The sequence below is a fragment of the Rutilus rutilus genome (genome assembly GCF_951802725.1).
Source record: "Rutilus rutilus genome assembly, chromosome: 9".
In the NCBI taxonomy this organism is placed as follows: domain Eukaryota; kingdom Metazoa; phylum Chordata; class Actinopteri; order Cypriniformes; family Leuciscidae; genus Rutilus; species Rutilus rutilus.
The window spans coordinates 25,204,256-25,227,374 of NC_140223.1; the positions used below are offsets into that span (position 1 = coordinate 25,204,256).

The following is a 23,119-nucleotide window of genomic DNA, read 5'->3' on the forward strand; positions in this document are numbered from 1 at the left end:
CTCTAAAAATAAGGACACTTTAAACACCATAAAATGTTTCCATAAATAGTAATAAAATCAGTCTTATCCACAATTCAATTGCCCAGAGATAGGGGAGCTTTGGCAAAGGCAGGCTGTCTATCGCCTGATTTCCCTGCTGTTTTGTTTTCCATGAGATTTTTTAATGAAAGATTTGCTTGTATAAACCAAATTATTTCAAAAGATGTTATACATCAAACACAAACTGAATAAATTTAATTTGCTGAAGTTTTACCTTCTGGTGTGTGTGTGTGTGTGTGTGTGTGTGTGTGTGTGTGTGTGTGTGTGTGTGTGTGTGTGAATGCAAATAGATTTCAGACCTCCCACAAACTTGAGGGCTCCTTTTTTCCCAACAGAATCCAAGTTTCATGTAGGTAGAAATTAAAAATCAGCGTTTTTTGTTGGATCTTTTACTTCCAGTGTACCCCATCTGTGTAGGATAAGCATCGGTCTCAGGAGATAGCCAGGCAGCTGGGAGGGGAGGGGAGGCCCGGAGGTGTTGCTGAACAAAGAGGCACCGTGGGGAGATATGATAGAGAACAGCACCTGTAACTACGCCTGGAGATGAGCGATAAGGTGCTTTCTGGGGCACAGACGCACGTGTGCACACGACTGAACACTGCTTTCTACTTCATATTGGATAGTCTTGTTTTCGGTGCACATTTAGGGCCAGATTTACTAACAGCTTGCGCCAGCGCCAACCTTCTTTTGGTGTTAGAAAACCACTGTCAGGATTTACTAACGACAGGCAGTGAAAAATTTGCGCTGAAAAGGTGTTGACAGGGTTACTTTTGTGGCTGACCTTATTGCATATGCATTTGTAGGAGTTTCCCTTTCAGATGCAACATTTATGAGAGGAGAGTATTGAAATGAATCACGCAAGGTGATTTACTAAGGTTTGCGCTAGTCGATTTACTGGTATTCGCGCCATTATTTAAAGACCAAAAAAAGCATGTCTTAAACCAGACGCTAATTTGCGCTGCTCTTGGTAGATTGTGTTGGTCATAATGAAAATGATCCGGCTGTGTCTGTGTTCTTTAATTTGCGTGTCGTCAGTAGATCATGCACAGAACTTTCCACTCCAGTCGACTCTTTTTTTGGAATTGCACTCTCACGCTTATTTGCCCTGTTTAGTAAATCTGTCCCATAATGTAATTGTAAATCAAATTGAATTTAAAGGATCAAATATACACAACAGGATCTGTTATATATGTTTTGTTTATCAATAAAAACTTCTACTTTCTAAATGGGTAGTTTATCTAAAAAGGGAAATTAATTATGCTCACCCAATGTCAGTTCTTCGCACATAGCTTTAGTATTTATTATAAAAGTCGAATAATTCAATGATAATTGCACTGTATGAAAAAATATATATACACGTTTTGAGCAACATGAAGATGAGTAAATGATAACGGAATTTTTATTTTATTATGAATTAAACTATATTAAATTAAAATTAATTATAATTAAATAAAAATTTCATCACAAAAATCTTTTTTTTTCCAAGCACAGCTTCACTTTGAAAAGTTCAGACAGGTTGCTCTTTGAAGCACCAAAAAGAAAGAAAGAAAGAAATCCAAAACACCATATTGGAATAATAACAATCTCTCTACAGACAAAATAATCAATTCTCCCCACTTTAAGGTGAGGCTGCACCCTTCTATGCTTTCATACTTCAGGAATTATGGCTGGAAAATCGTTTCAAGGTTTGCTGTGGTGTTCAATAAATCCTATGAATTTAGATTAAACATTCAGTGTGATCTTGCCTTCAGATTTCTGCGCTAGATCGCTACGGGACTGTGTTAAAACAAAGCCTCCGACAGCTTCCCAGACTGCTGCCTCGTATGGAAGCACCTGTCAAGACATTTTTTTCAAACGTCTGAGCCTGCAAGTGCCCCAAAGATTTAAAAGAACAGTTTGTTTTATAAGATGCCCTGCCTAAAAATTCAGAGCGCTCATAAATTATTTAAGAATTCTCCAGTCTTTGTGTGCATTGCTTAAGCAGTGTAAAACACTACTGATTACGTGAAGTCCCACTCAAAAGGCCCTGCAACTGTTACAAAGTCGTACTGCAGAACTTAATCCCACAGGATAATTTATATATATTTTTTAATGCCTCTGATCATCAACCTCAAACTACTCTCTTTTGGTGAAACGATATTACGAAACTGAAATATAAACAGCAAGCATGCCAAACAAATCAAACACATCCAACACAGTGAAGATTCTCACCATCATCTGCATCGGGCAGGATGGTCACTCTGGTGGTGGGGAACTCCTGACCCAGACGGCCGCCCATGGGCATGCTTAGGGTGACATTAAAGCTTTCCTCTGCCTCGTAGAGGGAGTCATCGATGACGACGACACGGCAGTGCCTCTCTGTCTCGCCCTTATCGAAACGCAGCACACTGTGGTGTTCCTCGGGTCGGGAAATGTAGTCAGAGTAGGAAAGCACTGTGGTGGGAACCGTGCCCTTGGCTGTACCTGCACGGAATAGGATAAAGGGAAGATTAGAGGAAGTTTTGAGCATTCATATTTAATCTCACAGGTTTAGTCAGGGACAAACGCCACTTTAAAGTCTAAACATGTAGTTGAAGAATTCTGATAAGTTTAAAAGTTCACGAAGTTTGATTTGGTTAGTAAAGAATGGAAATACCTTTAAGTTAAGTTTCATTCAGTTCCAATCATAATTCACCTTGTTGTGTGAAGCAGACCACCATGAGCTCTTGACTGACATCTCCAGATCTTCGCACAGGAATCAGAAGTTCTCCGATATCTTCCTCAATCGAGTATGTAGCCAAGGGGATGAACACTGTGCATTCTAGGGCAAAAAGCAACTATCACATTTAGTATAAATGCACATAAAACTTTATAGACAAAGAAAGAAAAGAGTTACTGAAATCATCATTCTGTGAGGAGCTTCATCGGTTCAGATGGATTCGGTTGTGTTTCAGACCTATAGTTCTGTCAAAGCTTGAAATTGATGTTTTCAAACAAACACCAAAGTTTCTAACCTTGTGTAACTTAAGTTTCTGTTTCTGTATTTTTAATGTGGGATTGATCTCTCACAACTGCTGTCAAAAGGTTTCGAATTTCATAATAATTTAACAAACCCAAGATTCATAAGTAATCGTAGTGGGAGAGATACAAATAACAACTCTTATCAGAAGAGTTGGGAATGGATAAAAAAATAACAGGAATAGGAGTAGCACCGAAGAAAACAGAATATAGCATGAAAGTTAATACTATGGTGTGTTAAGCTTCATATATTCATGGGTTAAAAACCTTTGGCAACTTCACGGTCACCATTTCAATTACATTAAACCCCTTTATCCGTATAAAACTTGACTTTCAGGTTGTTTGCATATGACGTCACGTTACTGCGTTGCCATGGCGCGAAATGCAGATGGAGGGCAGGAAGTGATTTGCTACATTTAGGAAGCACTATAACAAACTCAAAATGCCTATGTTTTGCGTCATTTATGGTTGCTCAAATTGATCAAACCATGAGGAGTTTTTATCGTGTACCAAAAGTTGTTGTTCATAAGGGGGGAAATGCAAGAAATTGACCGCAAACCTACGTCTGCGGTCGGGAGGAGCCGAATCGGAAAATGCCCGTGTGTGTGTGTAGTGATCACTTCATAAAAAGGTAAGTTAATACAACTTATGTGGCTATGTTTGTGTAATGTACCAGTTTCCGAACTTTGTAAAGTCAAAGTGATTGTTTCTTCTTTTCTCTGAGTTTGTAAGTTACCCCTGTAACTGAAGACAAACCCGTAACGTTGGCAAAGCTACCTACAAAGTGTTTTGAGGGTGCAGCCTTCAGTGGTTTAGTGGTGTTTCGGCGGACCTTTGAGAGTGGTTAACCTAATAACGTAAAGTAAACAGCCGTAAAAGTAACGTTGAGAAGCGCCGCAACGTTGAATGGTTGTTAGGGTTAACGTTACGGATTAACGTTAATCCACAGGACAAAAAAGAATGACAGGCAAATCTTTCAATTCAGTTGAAAAATCACTCCTCTTCATAACGCAAGGATCACATCCAACATATGTTTAGATTTTTTGTCTATATCTTTCTCTTGTAATAGCGCCTAAAGTAGTACAGTACAGACTTTCCTCCATCTCGTCCATTCTTCACTTCCTGCCCTCCATTTGAATTTCGCGCGTCATCACAATCACTTGACTGCAAATCACCTATTGGGACAATATATGGCTGAGCAGCTCTCTAAGGACACTAACTGGGTTTTCGTTCAGAAAACAACATTAAAAACTTGATTATATGCTTTGTAATCAAGAATAAAAGAAAAAAGGAAAAAAAGAAAACATAATACTAAGGTTATTTTGTAAGTGTAATAGCAGTAAAGAGCACAAGATATTTTAGGGACATCAGGCGTGAAATTCGCCATCTTAAGAACAGCAGCGTAAGTGTAAGATCTATGGAGAAAGCTCATTCAGTCAGATAAGAGAACAAAGGGACTTGCTCCTGCTAAATCAGCCGTAGATCCTGTCATCAGAGGCTTGGCTGCTCTGTTTTGAAGAGGAGGAACCAGGATGTTATTCAGATGTTCAGGAGATATTATGCTACGATTACAATGCACAGAAGGGTGACCGCTGTGATGTCTGCCCCCACCGACACTCTTTCTCCATATTTTTTCTCTTACCCTTTGCCTGGTTGGATTGTTTTTCTTATACACAAATGATCGTATTGCCTTCAAGTAACACTCACTCAGAAAATGAAATATAAAATGTAATATTTCTCATTTCATTAATTGAATGTACTATTAAAGTTTCATAAACTGACCCTGTTTACTGTCTTAATACACATTATGAGTATTTCAATGTTGATTCCACCCAAAAAAATAAATGGTCTTCGTAGCCTTTCCTTTTTTTTTTTTTTTTTACTGACATTTTTTCTCTTTTTTTCATCAATCCCTCTTAATTTTTTAACCCACCTCCTCAGACCACTTAAAAAAAAAATCCAATTCATTTCATTTCTAATTGATAAAATCAGTCCTGGCCAACATTTTGATTTTAATTTCACTCAGCAATAATTAATCCTACAGCAGTAAAATAGGTTGCAAATGACATTTTGTGTTGACGTTAATGTTGTCATTTGATTTGCCAGTTCAGATATTTGCCTGATATAAGAAAAAAAAAAAAAAAAATATATATATATATATATATATATATATGCATTACTGTTCAAAAATTTGGGGTAAGATTTAGAAATAATTTATTTTATTCAGCAAGAATGTATGATTAAATTGTTCCAATAAAATATATTTCAAATAAATGCTGTTCTTTGGAACTTTCTATTTATCAAAGAATATTATTATAATATTAGATATACAATATCATTTAGAATCCAGAAAAAAAAAAAAAAATATATATATATATATATATATATAGGCTATATAGCAATATATACAGCAAATATATATGTATACAGTGGGTACGGAAAGTATTCAGACCCCCTTAAATTTTTCACGCTTTGTTATATTGCAGCCATTTGCTAAAATAATTTAAGTTCTTTTTTTTTCCTCATTATTGTACACACAGCACCCCATATTGACAGAAAAACACAGAATTGTTGACATTTTTGCACATTTATTAAAAAAGAAAAACTGAAATATCACATGGTCCTATGTATTCAGACCCTTTGCTCAGTATTTAGTCGAAGCACCCTTTTGATCTTATACAGCCATGAGTCTTTTTGGGAAAGATGCAACAAGTTTTTCACACCTGGATTTGGGTATCCTCTGCCATTCCTCCTTGCAGATCCTCTCCAGTTCTGTCAGGTTGGATGGTAAACGTAGGTGGACAGCCATTTTCAGGTCTCTCCAGAGATGCTCAATTGGGTTTAAGTCAGGGCTCTGGCTGGGCCATTCAAGAACAGTCACGGAGTTGTTGTGAAGCCACTCCTTCACGTGAAGCCAGTGAACCTTCGACCCAGTCTGAGGTCCAGAGCACTCTGGAGAAGGTTTTCGTCCAGGATATCCCTGTACTTGGCCGCATTCATCTTTCCCTCGATTGCAACCAGTCGTCCTGTCCCTGCAGCTGAAAAACACCCCCACAGCATGATGCTGCCACCACCATGCTTCACTGTTGAGACTGTATTGGACAGGTGATGAGCAGTGCCTGGTTTTCTCCACACATACCGCTTAGAATTAAGGCCAAAAAGTTATATCTTAGTCTCATCAGACCAGAGAATCTTATTTATCACCATCTTGGAGTCCTTCAGGTGTGCTTTCATGTGTCTTGCACTGAGGAGAGGCTTCCGTCGGGCCACTCTGCCATAAAGCCCCGACTGGTGGATGGCTGTAGTGATGGTTGACTTACTACAACTTTCTCCCATCTCCCGACTGCATCTCTGGAGCTCAGACACAGTAATCTTTGGGTTCTTCTTTACCTCTCTCACCAAGGCTCTTCTCCCCCGATTGCTCAGTTTGGCTGGACGGCCAGCTCTAGGAAGGGTTCTGGTCGTCCCAAACGTCTTCCATTTAAGGATTATGGAGGCCACTGTGCTCTTAGGAACCTTAAGTGCAGCAGACTTTTTTTTTTTGTAACCTTGGCCAGATCTGTGCCTTGCCACAATTCTGTCTCTGAGCTCTTCAGGCAGTTCCTTTGACCTCATGATTCTCATTTGCTCTGACATGCACTGTGAGCTGTAAGGTCTTATATAGACAGCTGTGTGGCTTTCCTAATCAAGTCCAATCAGTATAATCAAACACAGCTGGACTCAAATGAAGGTATAGAACCATCTCAAGGATGATCAGAAGAAATGGACAGCACCTGAGTTAAATATATGAGTGTCACAGCAAAGGGTCTGAATACTTAGGACCATGTGATATTTCAGTTTTTCTTTTTTAATAAATGTGCAAAAATGTCAACAATTCTGTGTTTTTCTGTCAATATGGGGTGCTGTGTGTACAATAATGAGGAAATTTTTTTTTTAATGATTTTAGCAAATGTCTGCAATATAACAAAGAGTGAAAAATTTAAGGGGGTCTGAATACTTTCCGTACCCACTGTATATATACAGCCTTGGTGAGCATAAGAAACTTAAAAAATCTTACCATTCCCAAACTTTTGAACAGTTGAAATGTCCTTAGATCGAATACCTAAGACTGAGTAACAGACTAAACACATAACCTATGTCCAAACATAGTTCATGTTAAATCAACATTTCTAATGACTGGCTGAAGTTTGAGATAGTTTGTTTAAAGTTGAAATTAGTTTGAAAAAGTCTGGCTTTTGAACCCCCATACTGATCTTTGCTTTTGTTTTTGTTTTTTGTGAGCTCACCATCTCCGGGGTCAACGATTTCCACCGTTGCTGCTTCTGGGAACTCCAGTGCTCCCATGACAGGCTCTGACAGGACAATCTGGAAGGTCTCGGACTGCTCGTACAGGCTGTCCGACAAGATGCGCACCTTCCAAGTAGCAGTGGTCTGACCTGGGTTAAACTGGACTTGTTTCTGGGCCTTTCCTCGAAAATCTTTGTCCTTTTCAGCCGTACCATCTTTGGTGCCGATACCTTAAGAATGTAAGAGTAAATCAACTTTAAATCAAGCATATAAAGCATAATCCAAGCTGATAGGGACACAAGTTGTTGAAGCTCCACCCTCTGTGCCGGGAGCACCAGCTGATTTGCATTTAAAGGGACAGACACAAAAACTGAGCGTTTTTGCTCACCCTCAAAAGTGACAACTTTAACAAGCTATATAAAAATATCTGTGGGGTATTTTGAGCTAAAACTTCACAGACACACTCTGGGGACATCAGAGATTTATTTTACATGTTGTGTAAAGGGCATTATACCACCCCTTTAAGACTTTTATATACAATATTTTTTTATTATTATTATTATTTAATTTTTTTTGTTTCTGTAATTTTGCTTAGATATTCTTTCTGGAACTATACAAACAAAAAAATAAATGCAGTTTTTTCCAGTGCTTTGGAGTACTAAGAACATACAATTTTACGAAGGTACTTTGACAAAAACGTCTGCAAGGAATTGGCAACATATTTTTATTGGCAAAATATGTTTATATCACATCTTCTGTGTTTCTATAAATCACAGCAGAGTTTTGTTAACAGCCCAATGTAGAGAAGTTGCAGCATGTGTGACGCAACCATTCGGTAATAAAAAGACTCAAAGGGTGAGGTGTGTAGTTCTTTGAAAAGAGAATAAGATTAAGACTCAGAAGGCTAGTCCATCAACATCCCTCAAAAGATCAGATACTCATAGTCCCGCTGGTGGATTTCTGTCCACTTGGGTTGAAAAGGGTTTTACAATGCCAGGAGCTTCACAGCAGGTGTGCCATGGGCATTGTTAGCTCGTGAGCAACTGTGCGGCAAGGAGAACACTAACTTTCCAACACAGAAATCTCAAAGGTCACCAACAAAATAAGATATTAATATAACCCACAAATAAATAAATAAATAAATAAATAAACACAGAAAGAAGAAGAATTTCCAGGGAAAACTGCCAGGGGAAAGGCCAGACTAGAAGTGTTATGATGGACGCATAATGATGAGCTTTGGCAAAGAAGGAGAAATTGAGCTGCCGAAAGAAGAAAGACTACTTTGAAGCAAACTTAGAAAGAATCGCTTTGATATTAAGGTACATCACATAAAAAGGAGGGGTCCTGTCATGTCCTGCCTTTGCATGTGCCAGCAATAAACGAAATTATTCATAGAACATCAGCCCTTGAAGAGAAACTGAGGGAAGGAGTGAAAAATCTAAATAATAATTGAATAAAAATCATCATTTCAAAGACTTCCTCATCTCCTCGCTTCAGTACAGGAAGGTATGTGATCCAGGCCCAGCGAGTGGCAGACGAACAGCAGGACAGCAGCCCGTCTCACCGAGAGGCCCTGGACCGGAACCGAGGTGAGTTGTGGAATGGTGGTCAAGCTCGGCATGTGGATGGAATATTCATCTGTGTGATGAGAACTTGTGGAGGTCTGTCAGTGTGATCCTGCAAGTCTCATGCAGAGATCTAACCCTTGTTTTTACAGTCTTTTCCATCCATGCCAGTTTTGTTTTGGCCAGAGGTGAACACTCCACTGTTTTACAGCAGAATTGAATTATGTTTGCATCACTGATCATTATTTACCTGTTTATCATTGTAAAGCTGATTTGAAACAATCTGTATTGTGACTGTTGCGTTGACTACCGTTCATCGCCGCCCGCTGGCGGTAGTATGCATTTTCACGGGCGCTCAGGTGGGATTAATCTGTAATCAGCTGAGCGCGTGCAACGGCTTCTTCCTAGTATGTGCTGTCGGTATTTAGTAAGGGCAAACGAGCACCACAAACAGTTTGGAAACTCTACAGGTTGCACTGCACAAAACAACAAACCCGCAAAACTCTGGAAGACTGCCGGTTTTTCACTGTCAAGTGTTGTAGCTTTCCTGCACGTCCTCATCCTCAGAGTCCCTCCAAAGGAATCGGTGGAGGTGTACTTCTTGGTCCTCGAGCCAGACTGAATTGTACATCTTTTTAATGTCCCCAAGTGCGACCTTTTCGAAAGCGAAGGAGGACGGCGCGGATGCTGTTGAGGACGTCCGGGCCCTTTACAAGGACATCATTCAGGCTCTGGCCCTGGAACTTTTGACTGCTGTTCCATACGAGGCGGACTGGCGTGGTGAATGAATGGGGGTTGGGAGCAACCAGGTGGCTAATATACCATACAGGACCAATCCAGTTTCTCAGTACGTCTTTGGAAAGTTTGACAGCAGCATTTCTCTCAAGCATGTCATGGACTTGTGTTTTGTAGGCCTCTTTCCACTCCTTCTCCTTCGACAGTTGCTTTTCAGTTCTGAAGAACGTAGCTTCTACAGCTCTTCGATTGTTTGACAGAGTGGCCGGATTCTCCGTCCAGGGGTATTTTGCGTGCCAGTGTGGCTCGTCACTGTGCTGATCTCTGACTACATATGTCAAGCCACTCTTTATTTGCTCCAGCTCTCGCTCCTCAGAAAATGTTTTTTTTTTTAAATGTCATGGTTTTGTACACTGGTGATTTCTCCTTTTTCTATTTGAAGGTTTTTCACCTGCTATTTTAAAAAGAAAGAAAAGTCAAAATAAACGGACCAAATGGATCCAAAAGGACTTTGCTGAGTGGAATCCTGTTCTTTTAATATTCAGAGGCGAGGTTTTTCCTTTTCAAGTGTGGGAAATTGTGCAGGAAAGCTACAACACTTGACAGTGACTGTATTGGCACCTTGGTGTTGCTAGTGCCATGCTCTACCAGTTGGGCTACAGAAATAGATTTAGATTAAAATCTGATAAACATTCATTCCAGAATCTAACATTTTCTATTGAGGAGTAACATTTGCCCTTAGGAACTGACTTTCAGAGTTTTTTTTTTTTTTTTTTTTTTTTTTTTACATTAATAAGAATGATTTCTCCAAAGCACATAAAAACATTTTGTCCAAATAATTAAACCAATTCATAACTAGATCCTAAACTATTCTAGACTTAGAATAAAATATTATGAAATATATCAAAGATAACATAAAATACCTGGGAAAATATAATACTTTGGGAAATTTTTTGCTGTCATGCTTCTATGGCATTTTGGTTCATTTCTTTCCCTGATTCCCACACAAGCTCAATCTTTCACAAATTCATAAAATTTTGTTGTTCTTCTAAAATTCTTAAATTTGAGATACATATATCTGACAACCATAGTATTGTTCAAAGGTTTGGATAAATAAGATTTTTTTAATGCTTTTGAAAGCAGTCACTTATGTTCACCAAGGCTACATTTATTTTACCAAAAAAAAAAACCAGTAAAAACTGTACATACTTTTAAATATTCCTAATTTAAAATAACTATTTCCCAATTGAATATATTTTAAAACATAATTTATTCCTGTAATGGCAAAGCTGAATTTTCAGCATCATTACTCCACTCGTCAGTGTCACATGATCCTTCAGAAATCATTCTAATATGCTGATTTGGTGCTCAAAAAACATTACTTATTATTATCAATGTTGAATGTTTTGATCAATTTAATGTGTCCTTGGTGAATCTTCTTTCAAAAAAAGTAAAATCATACTGACCCCAAATTTTTGAACAATAATGAATAGTAGTGATTTGAAAATTAGCGCAGCATAGTTTGAAATCTATAGGGTTTAAAGTTTGTCGATCGTGTGTGTCTAATGACAGCTGAAATCTCCTGTCTGCATTTCGCATTGCTGGCACAGAGTAAAATGTTTTTATGCAGTCTACAAATGCACAAATCAGAAGATCTTACCGCTGATTTAGTCTGCAAGGTTAGTGAAATTAAGGTACATCTGTCAAACAGAAAAACTTATCGGCCGATACAGATAATTAAAAAATGCCAAATATTGGCAGATATATCGGCCTTGGCGACCACTAGTAATGAATGTACAGTCAGCTGGTAAATTAATACAAAATAAACCCTAACAGGGTGATCATAACCCCAAAACAAAGCTGAATGTACCACTTAATCAATAAATACTTGATGTTTTACGGTTCAATATAGGCAGTAATATAAAGCTGTAGTCCATTATTTTCTGCATAACATAGCAAATGATAATATCAATTGATATTCTCCAATACAACAAAAATGCATCTCTATGTGGCCTCCTCCCTTTAATTAACTGCTTCTTGCAGTTATGGTAATCCAACAACTAAACTTTGATCTTTGACCCTTCCCATGTGAGGTTCCTGTTTATAGGGATTTAATGGGTTTTTTTTTTCCTGCTGATTATGGAGACTCAACTTTGCCCTTAGGGGACCAGCAATGAAGAGATCTGTGGGAGGGTTTCTGACTTAAAACCAAGCCGTGCCTTGATGCAAAGCAAGTAGCCAAATCTGATGACATGAGGAGCAACATCTACAGAGGTTCAAAGAAACCAAAATAGTGATGTTATAAAGAGACTCCTATCAGCAAATTAGAGGTCACGGTTATTTCACACAACAAAAAGGCTTTTTTCCTTCATAAAATCTTATCAGTAGTGCATGATGGGAAATTAAGTACTATCTTAACATCACTTACTAACAAATGAGGTCTCCCCGAGGTAACCTCTACGTCTCAAGACCACCTCCAGAAACTTAGCCTCTTCATCAACCTGGTAGTACTCTTTCTCCAAGGATATCCATGCCCAGTTTAGCCGGAAATGTTGGTTCTTCAGCTTGTTGCCCCCTACAGAAAAACAGAGGAAACATATTGAACATACAATCAGCTAAAGATTAGTATCAAAGGTGTAGTAATGATTTGGAAAGGATCAATCTTACAGGGTATGAATTGTTTGCTGCTGTGCACTGATTGTATCAATCCATGTACAAACGTACAAAAGTTAGACTCTATACATTTTTGTTAGAAGCATGCAAAGGCTTTCTCTTTGAAGTAATAGCTTTAATATGGCCCACTGAGGTTTAATGGAGCTGAATTCTCTAATTCATAAAGGGTACCTTATTCATCTCAACAAGAACAGTGTGATCTCAGTCAAAAATCTCTGATGCAGCGGTGAGGGAAAGTGCAGGTTTAATTACTTCGTTTCTAATTAAAATAAAAAAGGTTTGTCTGTTTTCTATCTGTGTTAGTCTGTTTTATCGTCAGCGTTTGAAGTGCGATTCAAAGTGAGGGCTCGCTCCTGGAGGCCATCCCTACCAGTTACAATCTGCACACAAAGACAGCCACACACACAGACATCAAACACACACAATAAAAATGTAGGAATGCAAATAATGGAAAAATGTAATATGTCTAGTCCATCTATATTAATTTAAATATGCACTATTCAGATACAATTATGTAAATACATTATATAAATATGTGGTTTAATAAAAATTTGCTTTTTGTGTTTTTTTTTTACCTTGTCTGTAAGCTTTGGTTACCATTTTGTGCACAAAATGTAGGACACAAATATTATAGAACATAACTACATATATATATATATATATATATATATATATATATATATATATATATATATATATATATATATATATATAGTATGTCTATTCAATCTATGTTAAATTAAATATTCATACTTCAGATAGAATTAGAAATCAAATTTCTTCAGATAGAAATTTGTATTACACAATATGGTTTAATAAAATGTAAAAAATAAAAATTGTGGCTTTTTGTTCTTGTCTGTAAGTTTCCATAACCATTTTGTGCACAAAATGTGGGACACAGCTATTATACAAAATAACTACATTTTTACATAAATATTATTATTATTATGTTTTTAATTAAAATTGTAATAACTAAGTTAATAACTAAACAGTGATTAAAAATGGTTTACATTAAAAATGAAACCTGATAAATCATAATTATCAATTAAAAATAATGAATAGATTTAATGTCAAATCAACAGATTATGGCCAAAATTACTACTTTAAAGGGGGGAGTAGATTTGATGTCTTTGACATTTTTCATAGTAAGTTAATTTTGTGTTACATAATAGTCTAACATATATAAGAGACCTCATAAGAAAAACACCGTAGAAGGACACCAAAGTTACCATAATTGTGAAATGTGCCAAAAGTTATTTAATATAAGGACAAACCCTGATAAGTACCACCTAATGTCCTGTTTCATCAGGAAATGGAAAATTGTGAGTCTTACACACACACTGCACACAAAAAAAAACTTTCTTCGTATAACAAAGAGAAAGATTGATCTGTCTGACAGACCCATCCAATCAGCATTTGGGATCGTTTGTCCAGTCCAGTCCAGCTGGCATGTTAAGAGAAAATAAGAGATAGAGAGGAAGTGAGCAAGGGAGAGAGAGAGAGAGACTTCAATCCATAGGTCTGTTCTGCTCTGGCTTCTTTGTACTGAGCTATCAGTGGACTGTGGTTTGTTTGCTTTTGGCAACACTACACAGGCCGTACCCACCCTGCACACTCCTTTTCTCCTTCCTCCTCTGTTCAGTTGTCACGCTCTGCAAACCCGTCACGTCCAACTATCTCCGTTTCCCTTTCATGCAAAGGGCGAGACGCACAAGTCTGGATGTTTTACAGTTAACGCCAATGTGCATGTGTGTAAAGCTTGCTAGTAGCACCTGTTAAGCTTTCATGTATTTTTACAGCTACAATTGTCGAAAAAATCCCATCAATCAAAATATCTAGCATGATCAATGAGGAAGATTCACAATGTTAAACCATTACAGCACAGACACACATCCTATAAAAGTGTGTCACCTCTGATTATTCAAAAACCAACCTTGCACAAATATAGATCAACAACTAGAAGACACTTTTCCAATGATTCGGGGCCCTATCTTGCACCCAGCGCAATTGACTTCGTACACCGACGCATGTATCATTCCTATTTTGCACCCGCGCACAGCAGACTTTTCCCTCCACAGACGCACGTCAGTAAATTAGGGAAGGAACTTGCGCTCCCGAGGGTGGTTCAGTGAAAAGAGGAGGCGTGTTCCGGCGCAAACGTTCCCTGGTGCTGTTTTGCAGTTTCAGAAAACAATTCCGCCACAGACCAGGAAAAACCTACTCTAAAGTCAGTGGCGCGTTATTCAGATGCTATTTTAAGGGCGCATGCTTGGCCATAATGTAGTGTGTGCACAATGTGCATACACTTTGCTTCTCTCATCTACACAGACGCAGCAGTTCCCATTTTTGCAAACCATACATAATTACAAGGAAAAATATTACCACACAAAGGAAATCATTGTGGTGTCCATGAAGATGTGAACAAATAGGTATAAATTAGGGCTGCACGATTAATCGCAATTTCCATGTAATCGCACTTAAATCGAGATCGCTTATCGCGATTTTAAAATCGCAAAGGCTGCGATTATTTTTTATGCGCAGTTTGTCATTGATGTACGGCTCTGTAAACGCTGCTCCATCTGAAAGCACTGTGAGTTTGAGTCACTTATAACGTGCATTTGAAAAAAACAACACGAGTCAAATATCTTTCCAAACACGAGAATCATTTATGAACCTCGTTTTAATAACATGCAACATTTAATAACATGCATTTACTCCAAACTCACTTCATAAGGACAGTTGAGCTCCTCCTTCTGTGAGATGATGAGCTTCTGACACAGAATAAGGCAGTCGTGCATTTATAAGTCATGTTTAATCAAAGCGTTTCAATCTTCTGACTATTCAGCTACAGCGACAGGGATTTCCTGGAATGATGCGCCGTTATTGTACTTCTGCGGCGGGGCATATTTAGCGTGTTTGCGTGAGAGCGCCCTCTGGTGTTCAAATGGGGCAGTGTTTACTACCGATCAGCCGCACTCCACTGACAAGCTGCGCTTAAAATAATCGCAGCCTTTGCCAAATCGCGTGCGGTTTTATTGCGATTAATCGTGCAGCCCTAGTATAAATCTAGTTTACACATTTACCCAAATCATAATATGTCTGTTTAACTGAAAGTAATTCGGATGGGTTTCTCCCATCCCCATACAATCTCACTTCTCTGTATTTTATGGTCCTGAAGAGAACGTTGGTCTCCTTGGCTGCTAACCGCTCCTGCCGTGCGCCTGGCAAATACGCCGTTATAATAGCAATCCGCCATGGAACAAGCGCGCCTGCTTTTAAAGGGAATGTGAGATGACGTTCTGATTGGTTTATTTCACGTTACGCACAAACCACACCTATGAGTAATGTAGCTACTTCAGACCAACCCATTTTAGATTTGCGCTGGGCACAAGTGTCATTTATCCTGCAGGTATAATAGCAACAGCGCCCGAGATCCGCCCACAAAGATCGTTAAAATAGGGCCCTCGGTTTCATTTGAAGGATTTGTGAAAGCTGCTTTTATGAAACGTAACAAGCGAAGAAAGCGTCTTCAAACTGCAAGATGAAGCCCTGTCAGAGTAAAGAATTTAACCAACAATGACAGAAGATTCAGATCTGAGCTGAAGTACCTGCCTCATCTTCAAAGTCCGACATTTTGCAGAATAATTGGCTGTGTCAACACGCTTTTGATGAAAGAGAATTCGAGATTCGCAGAATACAAAGATTTTTGGACTTCAACAAAGCCTGCTCTCTGTGACAAGCGAATAAACAGGATCCACTTTACTTTTGAGGAAAGAAGTGAGGTGAATTTTCATTCTGTTTCTAGAGATTTGCCCCCTAAAGACAACATACAGTAACTATGTCAAAGTAACAACTCTAAACGATTCTAATTCTCCTCAGTGCAAAAACTGAGAAATCAAAGGGACCTTCGGTTGCACAAAATGACCTCTGTATAAGAGTTTATTTTGTGTGTGGGTGAGATCACTTAGCAAGTTCATATGCTATAGGAAGTTGATTTAGTTAAACATTCAATAGTTTCTGATAAAACAAGAAAATTCAACAAGTTCATTCACTTGACCTTATCTGGAAAAACCCTTCAAAGAGCATTTTCCAGAGTCAACCCGTACAACAGCTGTTTCCCACAGAAAGACCACATCAAGCTTTGACTTTGATGCGCATATATGCACATCATTTTAAATGCAATATGATAAGTCATGTTTAACTAACATATGATAGGCCTAGCATTGTTCTAGATCCGGCCCACAGTTCAGGTATTAGAGGTGAGGTTGTGTTTCAGCTGGATCAACCAACTTCAAAGAGTTCAAGGAAAACCTCACAGTTAATCTATAACTGTAGGTTAAAGGGGTGGTTCAGGATTTTCAACATCGGACCTCATTTTCAAGTGAGCCTGTTTGTCATTCATCAGTGGAGACAGTTTTCAAAAAAATTCATCCAGTCCTTACTTTTGGATAGTTCGCTGGTGCTAGGCTAGCGCGAGTCAACGGTAGATGCGTTAGCCTGCCATTAAAAACAGTTTTACCCACTCCACAGTACACCAAAAGCAAATAAATTATATAACGCCAGACTATCGATGTAAATGTATGTTGAGAGAATAATGTTAGAATTCAAACTACACTTGCATCTCAATGATCGCATTACATTTACAGGAACTAGTTTCTCAGCAGTGGCGGAATTTTACTTTGCTCCAGTTAGTACTGCGCCGAAAAGTAAACACAGAAAAGAAGCGCACTACAGTCGGGACGTCTAGCCTTTGGTCTAGCTAGCTAGTAGGAGTCTCGGTTGCCTAGGTAACTTAATATCACTCCGCCGCTGCTGTAGACTGTGCTAATAAACACAGGGAACAAAGTATAACTATTGCAATGCGATGAAAGGGTAGTTTGATTTCTAACATTATTCTCTCAACAGACATTTATATCGGTAGTCTGGCGTTATAACTGATTTGCTTTTGATGTACTGTGGAGTGGGTAAAACTGTTTTTAATGGCAGGCTAACGCATCTACCGTTGACTCGCGCTAGCCTAGCACCAGCGAACTATCCAAAAGTAAGGACTGGATGAATTTTTTTGAAAACGGTCTCCACTGATGAATGACAAACAGGCTCACTTGAAAATGAGGTCCGATGTTGAAAATCCTGAACCACCCCTTTAAGATTGCTGAGTAGGGGTTTTGTTAACACTGATGTTTTCTCAAAGTCCCGCTTTCTAGGTCACGTTCTAGTGCATTTTCAGAACCCCCTTTGAAAAGACAATGCTTTGAAAAACAACTTCAAAAATGTATTTTCCTCATTTCTTTGATGATATGCTGCTTGCTGCAAGCAATATGTTACGAAAACCAAACCATTATTGTAATTAATTATTTGTATTGTAAAACATAATTTTGTAAGCAAGCACATTCTACTTCACCTCTTTAAAAACACATAGGCAATACGTGCTGACATCGAATCTTTTTGCCTGTTATTCAGCATATTTTGGGGAATAAAATAAAATAAATTATCGAATGGTTTTGTTCAAGTTAAATATCAACCTGATTATAGTGGATTCTTTCGTATTGTGATGTACATGCAAGTTAAGCGGATTATCGAAAAAGAAAAGAAGAGACTTGGTTCATCTATTTGTTGTTAACTGGAAGGAAGCAGATCTGAATGTGAGCCAGCAGTCAAAAAAGTTTAAAGTGGACGAAATTATTGGAGAAGTCTGGCATATGTCACCAGAAAGAAGTCTGTTGTTTCACTGGAAGATCGAGTTACAATATTTTATTTAAAAATGACTATGTCTAAATGTAAAAAAAAAAAAAAAAACGTATGCATGGAAGATCAATAAGATGCACAGTACAGGGTGAATTTCCATTTCACGAACCAGCCCATCATTTTATACATTACAGAAATGATGATGTCACTGATTAATGCTCTGGGCAGAGCTAATATAGATTTAGTAGTCACTACAGTCCTAACATAGCATGTCCTGTCTCTCACCACAAGATAATAAGCATGACATCGGCTTTTGATGGACAGATTTGTTATGAATGAGACCGGAGGCTCCGCTCAGCCTGAGCTGTGCCAACTCTGTGCCCCCTGTCTCCTCCATAAGCACTGAGTCTGCAGACTACCCTTATTTGGTCACTGAGAGAGCGATCGAGGGGCCCACGGTGCCCACCATCATTCTCCCTCCATCAGACAAACCCGCCTGTTAGGCATCACTGCTAAACACTGACTTCTCAGCGCCTAAAAAAAAGACCAGCTTGGAGCAAAATGGAAAGTCTGCATCTATAGTTAGTGGATAAAAAAATAAAAAAATAAGACCCAATATTCCAGGTTTTTTTCTTTTTTTTTTTTTTTTTTTTACAAACATGAGACATTAATTTAGCTTTCTTTACTATTTTCACGTGATTACAAAAAGCTTTTCAAAGGTTTGGGGTTGATATGATTTTTTAAGGTTTTTAAAGAAGATTTGATCAGATCTGTAATCTGTTATAATTATATTTAATTATATTTTTAATTTGAAATAACAGTTTTCTAATTGAATATGTTTCAAAATGTTATTTTTTCCTGTGATGCAAAGCTGTATTTTCAGCATAATTACGCCTGTCTTCAGTGTCACATGATCCTTCAGAAGTTATTATAATATAATATGATGATTTAATGCTCATGAAACTGTTGTTGTTATTATCAATGTTAAAAACTGTTTTGCTGCTTATTATTTTATTATAAATTGTGATGGTTCAAAAGAACAGCATTACTTACGTACATTTAATCAATGTAATGCATCTAAGAAGAATAAAAGTATTAATAAAAAGCATACCAACCCTAAACTTTTGAATGTATATATATATATAATTTTTAAAAATGTAATATAAACGAGGGTCTTTTCCTCCAGAGGAAAAAACAAACAAAAAAACAACAAGACAAATGTTTCAAGGAGACCCATGCCAGTGTAGGAGAAAGAACTGAGACATTAAATAGATCTAATTTGTAATTTTTCCAAACGCATAAAGAAAACGTCACTCTTTCACTCTCTTTTTTTCTTTTTGATTCGACAGAGTTTTTGTTGAAACCATTCTGAAGCTCACTTCCTGGGTCACAAAAGCAGGATTCCCACGCACTCTTGAGAGGAGGAGCTGCCTGGAATTCACTGAAGTCAGCGCAGCTCATTTACGTGTGTCTCAAGGAGACTGGGAGTGAGAAATAAAGTTTGTTAGAGCCTAAAGGTCAAACTGAACCTTGGGAGTTGCACCATGCTCTAGTGACTTCCCTTGCAATCACTACTGAGGTCAGTTCCCTCACACACCGTCTTAAGTCCCCTGCCAACCCAACCCCCCATACACACATACAGACAGAGGACTCTGAAAATACCTTGCTTGTCTTTTCATTGCAAAATGCCTTTCACTATGCACTTTTCCAAATGGAAAAAGGACAAGCTAAGAGGATGTAGAAGCTTCTAAGAGCACCAAATTCTGTGACAGTCCAGGATGACGGGGGCTTCACGTTGTCAATAAAATGATACGGCCTTCCACCAAACCTGTCAGTGAAAGCTTCTCACCCATAAAGCCTGTCTGCATTTGTCTCTCACCTCTCAGCTTTCCGGAGATGTTGGTTGTGCAAGGTGTTTTAACATTCTTTGAACGTTTTAAAGTGCAATAGGCATTTCTTTCGTTTAGCACACCGCATTCGTATTGTGGTTCGCTGTGCACGCACTCTGCTATCACACTGGGCAGGGGGATTTTATGAAGGTCACTCTATATGCTTGGAAAACACTGGCACACAAAAACTAAATCCTGTAATTTGGAGTCTAATCCTATTAGCACTAGTTCATTCACACAAGTTCATGCTAGACTCTGAACCAAAAGCACAAACCAGTGCCTCTCTCAGGTTTTTATATGCAGAACTAGATTTCAATATTATTATTATTTCAAAAAGTTATTTTGTAATAATAGTAAGAAGAAGAAGAAGAAATGTCTGAACAGCAAATCAGTATATTAGAATGATTTCCAAAGGATCATGTGACACTGAAGACTGGAGTAATGATTTGCCATCAAAGGAATAAAATACATTTGAAAAGATATATGAAAATACAAAACAGTTATTTTAAATCATAATAATATTTCACAATTTTACTGTTTTCAGCCTTGGTGAGCAGAAGAGACTTCTTTTATTACTCACCAAGCATCTTACCGACTCTGTTTGAGACCGAGCTTTATTCATTAAACATTAAAGGAATAGTTCACTTCAAAATGAAAATTCTGTCATCATTTACTCACCCTCAAGTTATTTCAACCCCGTATTAAGTTCTTTCTTCTGCTGAACACAAAGGAAGATATTTTGAAGAATGTTGTAACCAGACAGTTGATAGACCCCATTGACGTCCATCGTAGGAAAAAATACGATGGACGTCAATGGGGTCCATCAACTGTTTGGTTACAACATTCTTCAAAATATCCTCACTTGAGGGTGAGTAAATAATGACAGAATTTTCATTTTGAAGTGAACATGTAGCTGATGCACCATTTCCAATGTAAACAAATTAAAAGCTATTTAAAGGTTCTCCTCATACAAAACTATAATCTAAGTGGAAGAAACGTTCTCTCTCCCTTCTCTGTGATCTCCTTTAAAGGCAGAGAAAGGCAGAATGTCATTCCAAAGCACCAAGGTCGGGTCTTATCCTTGACCGCTGCTCATTAAAAAAAAAGAGGATTAGAGCGCAGACTTGGATGGACACACGATTATTTAACAGTGCTTTCTTTCACTGCTTTTTGATTGAATGGCCTCCTCTGAAACAGTTTCTTGAGGATCAAGCAAGTGTTTGAATACAAGTAAGTGATAGTAGGTGTAATCCACAATATTGAGCCTGTTCTAATGTAAACTCTCCTCCCCCCCCAAAAAAAGACCAACTACAACCATGGACCAAGTCAATGTGAGAGTCTCTACTTTCTTCAGTTTCAGGATAGATAACATAACCTCTCCAGGATAATCCAACCCTTTTCTTTTTCTATGGCAAGGAAAGAAATAGCAATTAATAGCACAAATACATTCCCAATCCCTGCGACTTTGAAAAGTGGACATAATTGTATTCATAACTCGCTGTAATGCCACTGTGGATCCACTGATTGGCTAATGGGAAACTGCAGCAGAAATAGAACAAGGGAATTATCAGGCAGTCAGTAAAGGCGCTTCATGATGAGAGACTTGTTCATTTATGGCAGCTATTATATCCATAGGAAAGTTCTCTCCACCCACTGAGTGGTTTAATTACCACCTTTGTTGTGATGTTAAGATCAGGAATTCATGGCGGCACTGGAAGCAACAACAAAGTCTTTTAGCATGGCAAAATCTCTAGTGTGCACACATAAAGGTCACTGACGATTAAATATTGAAAGTAGCAATTATGCACAGGCACTGAGCACTCAAAAAGGACATCTCTACTGAGGTGAGATTAATTAAACGTTTCAGAAATACTGCGTGAGCTGATGCTGGCATGCCAAATGCAAATGCATGGACATTTTTGCAGGTTTGCATTTACATTTATGAATTTGGCAGACGCTTTTATACAAAGCAACTTACATTGCATTTCAAGGTACACATTTACATTCTTAACAATTCTTGCGTTCCCTGAGAATCAAGCCCATGACCTTGGCGTTGCAAGTACCAGCGCTCTACTGTTTGATCTACTGATATTATATTATATTATATTATATTATATTATATTATATTATATTTAAATATAAAATAATAAAATATTTTTTCCAAAAAAAAAAAACGTAATTAATTAAGCAACACAACTATTTTCAATATTGATAATAATAATAAATGTTTAAAATCAGCATTTTAGAATGATTTCTGCTTTGCCATCACAGGAATAAATTACATTTTAAAATATATTCAAATATAAAAGTAATTTTAAACTAATAATTTCACAATATTACTGTTTTTACATTTTTAATGATAGTGTATTATTGAAGAATTTTGTACCTAAAAAACCACTTGAAAATAGTAAAGAAAATCAATATCTGTATCTATCTGCCTGTAAGACAAATAAACATTTAAACGTGTTTGTCTTCTTCAGAAATTACAGTAATATGAATTTCTTTAAATTTCAATTATTTGTAACTTCTATTCCTTTAAATCTGAATTGGTATTTAGCATCTTGTTTGCTACCCCAATTTAAATAGTTGCAATGCAACTGACAACATTCCCCTAAAGTAAAAGATTTGTTATTACTTAAGTCATGCATGGTAGCATGTCATTTCAAGTGGACAAGTTTGGCAAAGTCTAGACTAACATGTCAACTGGCTGAAAGGAGCATTATATACCAAACTTCGAAAAGCAGTAGTGCGTTTCTCCTTACTGTTGGACCAGTGAAAACCTCAATGACTTGAAGAGGAGGCGGCGAAAGGGCCAGAGTGAAAACACTGGAAGCAGAAAGGAAAAAACAACACAGGCATATAATGATTCAGGATGAGAGGGACGTGACAATGAGAGAGTGACTGTGGTTTTTCTTGACCCTCAATGCCCAGTGTTTGCTGGCTCATCAGGCAGAATAATGGCAGCTTGTTTGCTGAATGGCTTCAGCGCAAGGACACGGCGAGTAAAAGCTGGGCCCCCTGACTGTCGAGCTCCATGCTAATAGCTCTCAGGTTGTTTGTGGCGAGTCTATTCTCCCCTCTGGGAGAGTTTCCAATTGAGCTGCTTCTTTTGGAAGGACATGTTTGAACAGTAGGCTATTAGTCACTTGTAACTTTTTTTGAGTGGCTTGCCACATCTTTTCCCAAAAACAGGGATCTCTTCTGCAAATTCAAGCAGAGAGAGAATGCCAATTTGCACTGCCTGAAACA

The 23,119-nt window shown here is 37.9% G+C and overlaps 1 protein-coding gene across 1 annotated transcript in view; it reads right to left on the reverse strand.

Annotated features, from left to right (window-relative positions):
• frem2b (FRAS1 related extracellular matrix 2b) overlaps positions 1 to 23,119 on the reverse strand; it is a 91,065-nt gene that overhangs the window by 38,782 nt on the left and 29,164 nt on the right. Inside the window, exons 3-6 of the mRNA XM_084419769.1 lie at positions 12,052 to 12,198; positions 7,323 to 7,553; positions 2,714 to 2,839; positions 2,251 to 2,502 (exon numbers count right to left, since the gene is read on the reverse strand). Coding sequence (XP_084275895.1) covers positions 2,251 to 2,502; positions 2,714 to 2,839; positions 7,323 to 7,553; positions 12,052 to 12,198 — 756 coding nt within the window. The remainder of the gene's footprint in view (positions 1 to 2,250; positions 2,503 to 2,713; positions 2,840 to 7,322; positions 7,554 to 12,051; positions 12,199 to 23,119) is intronic.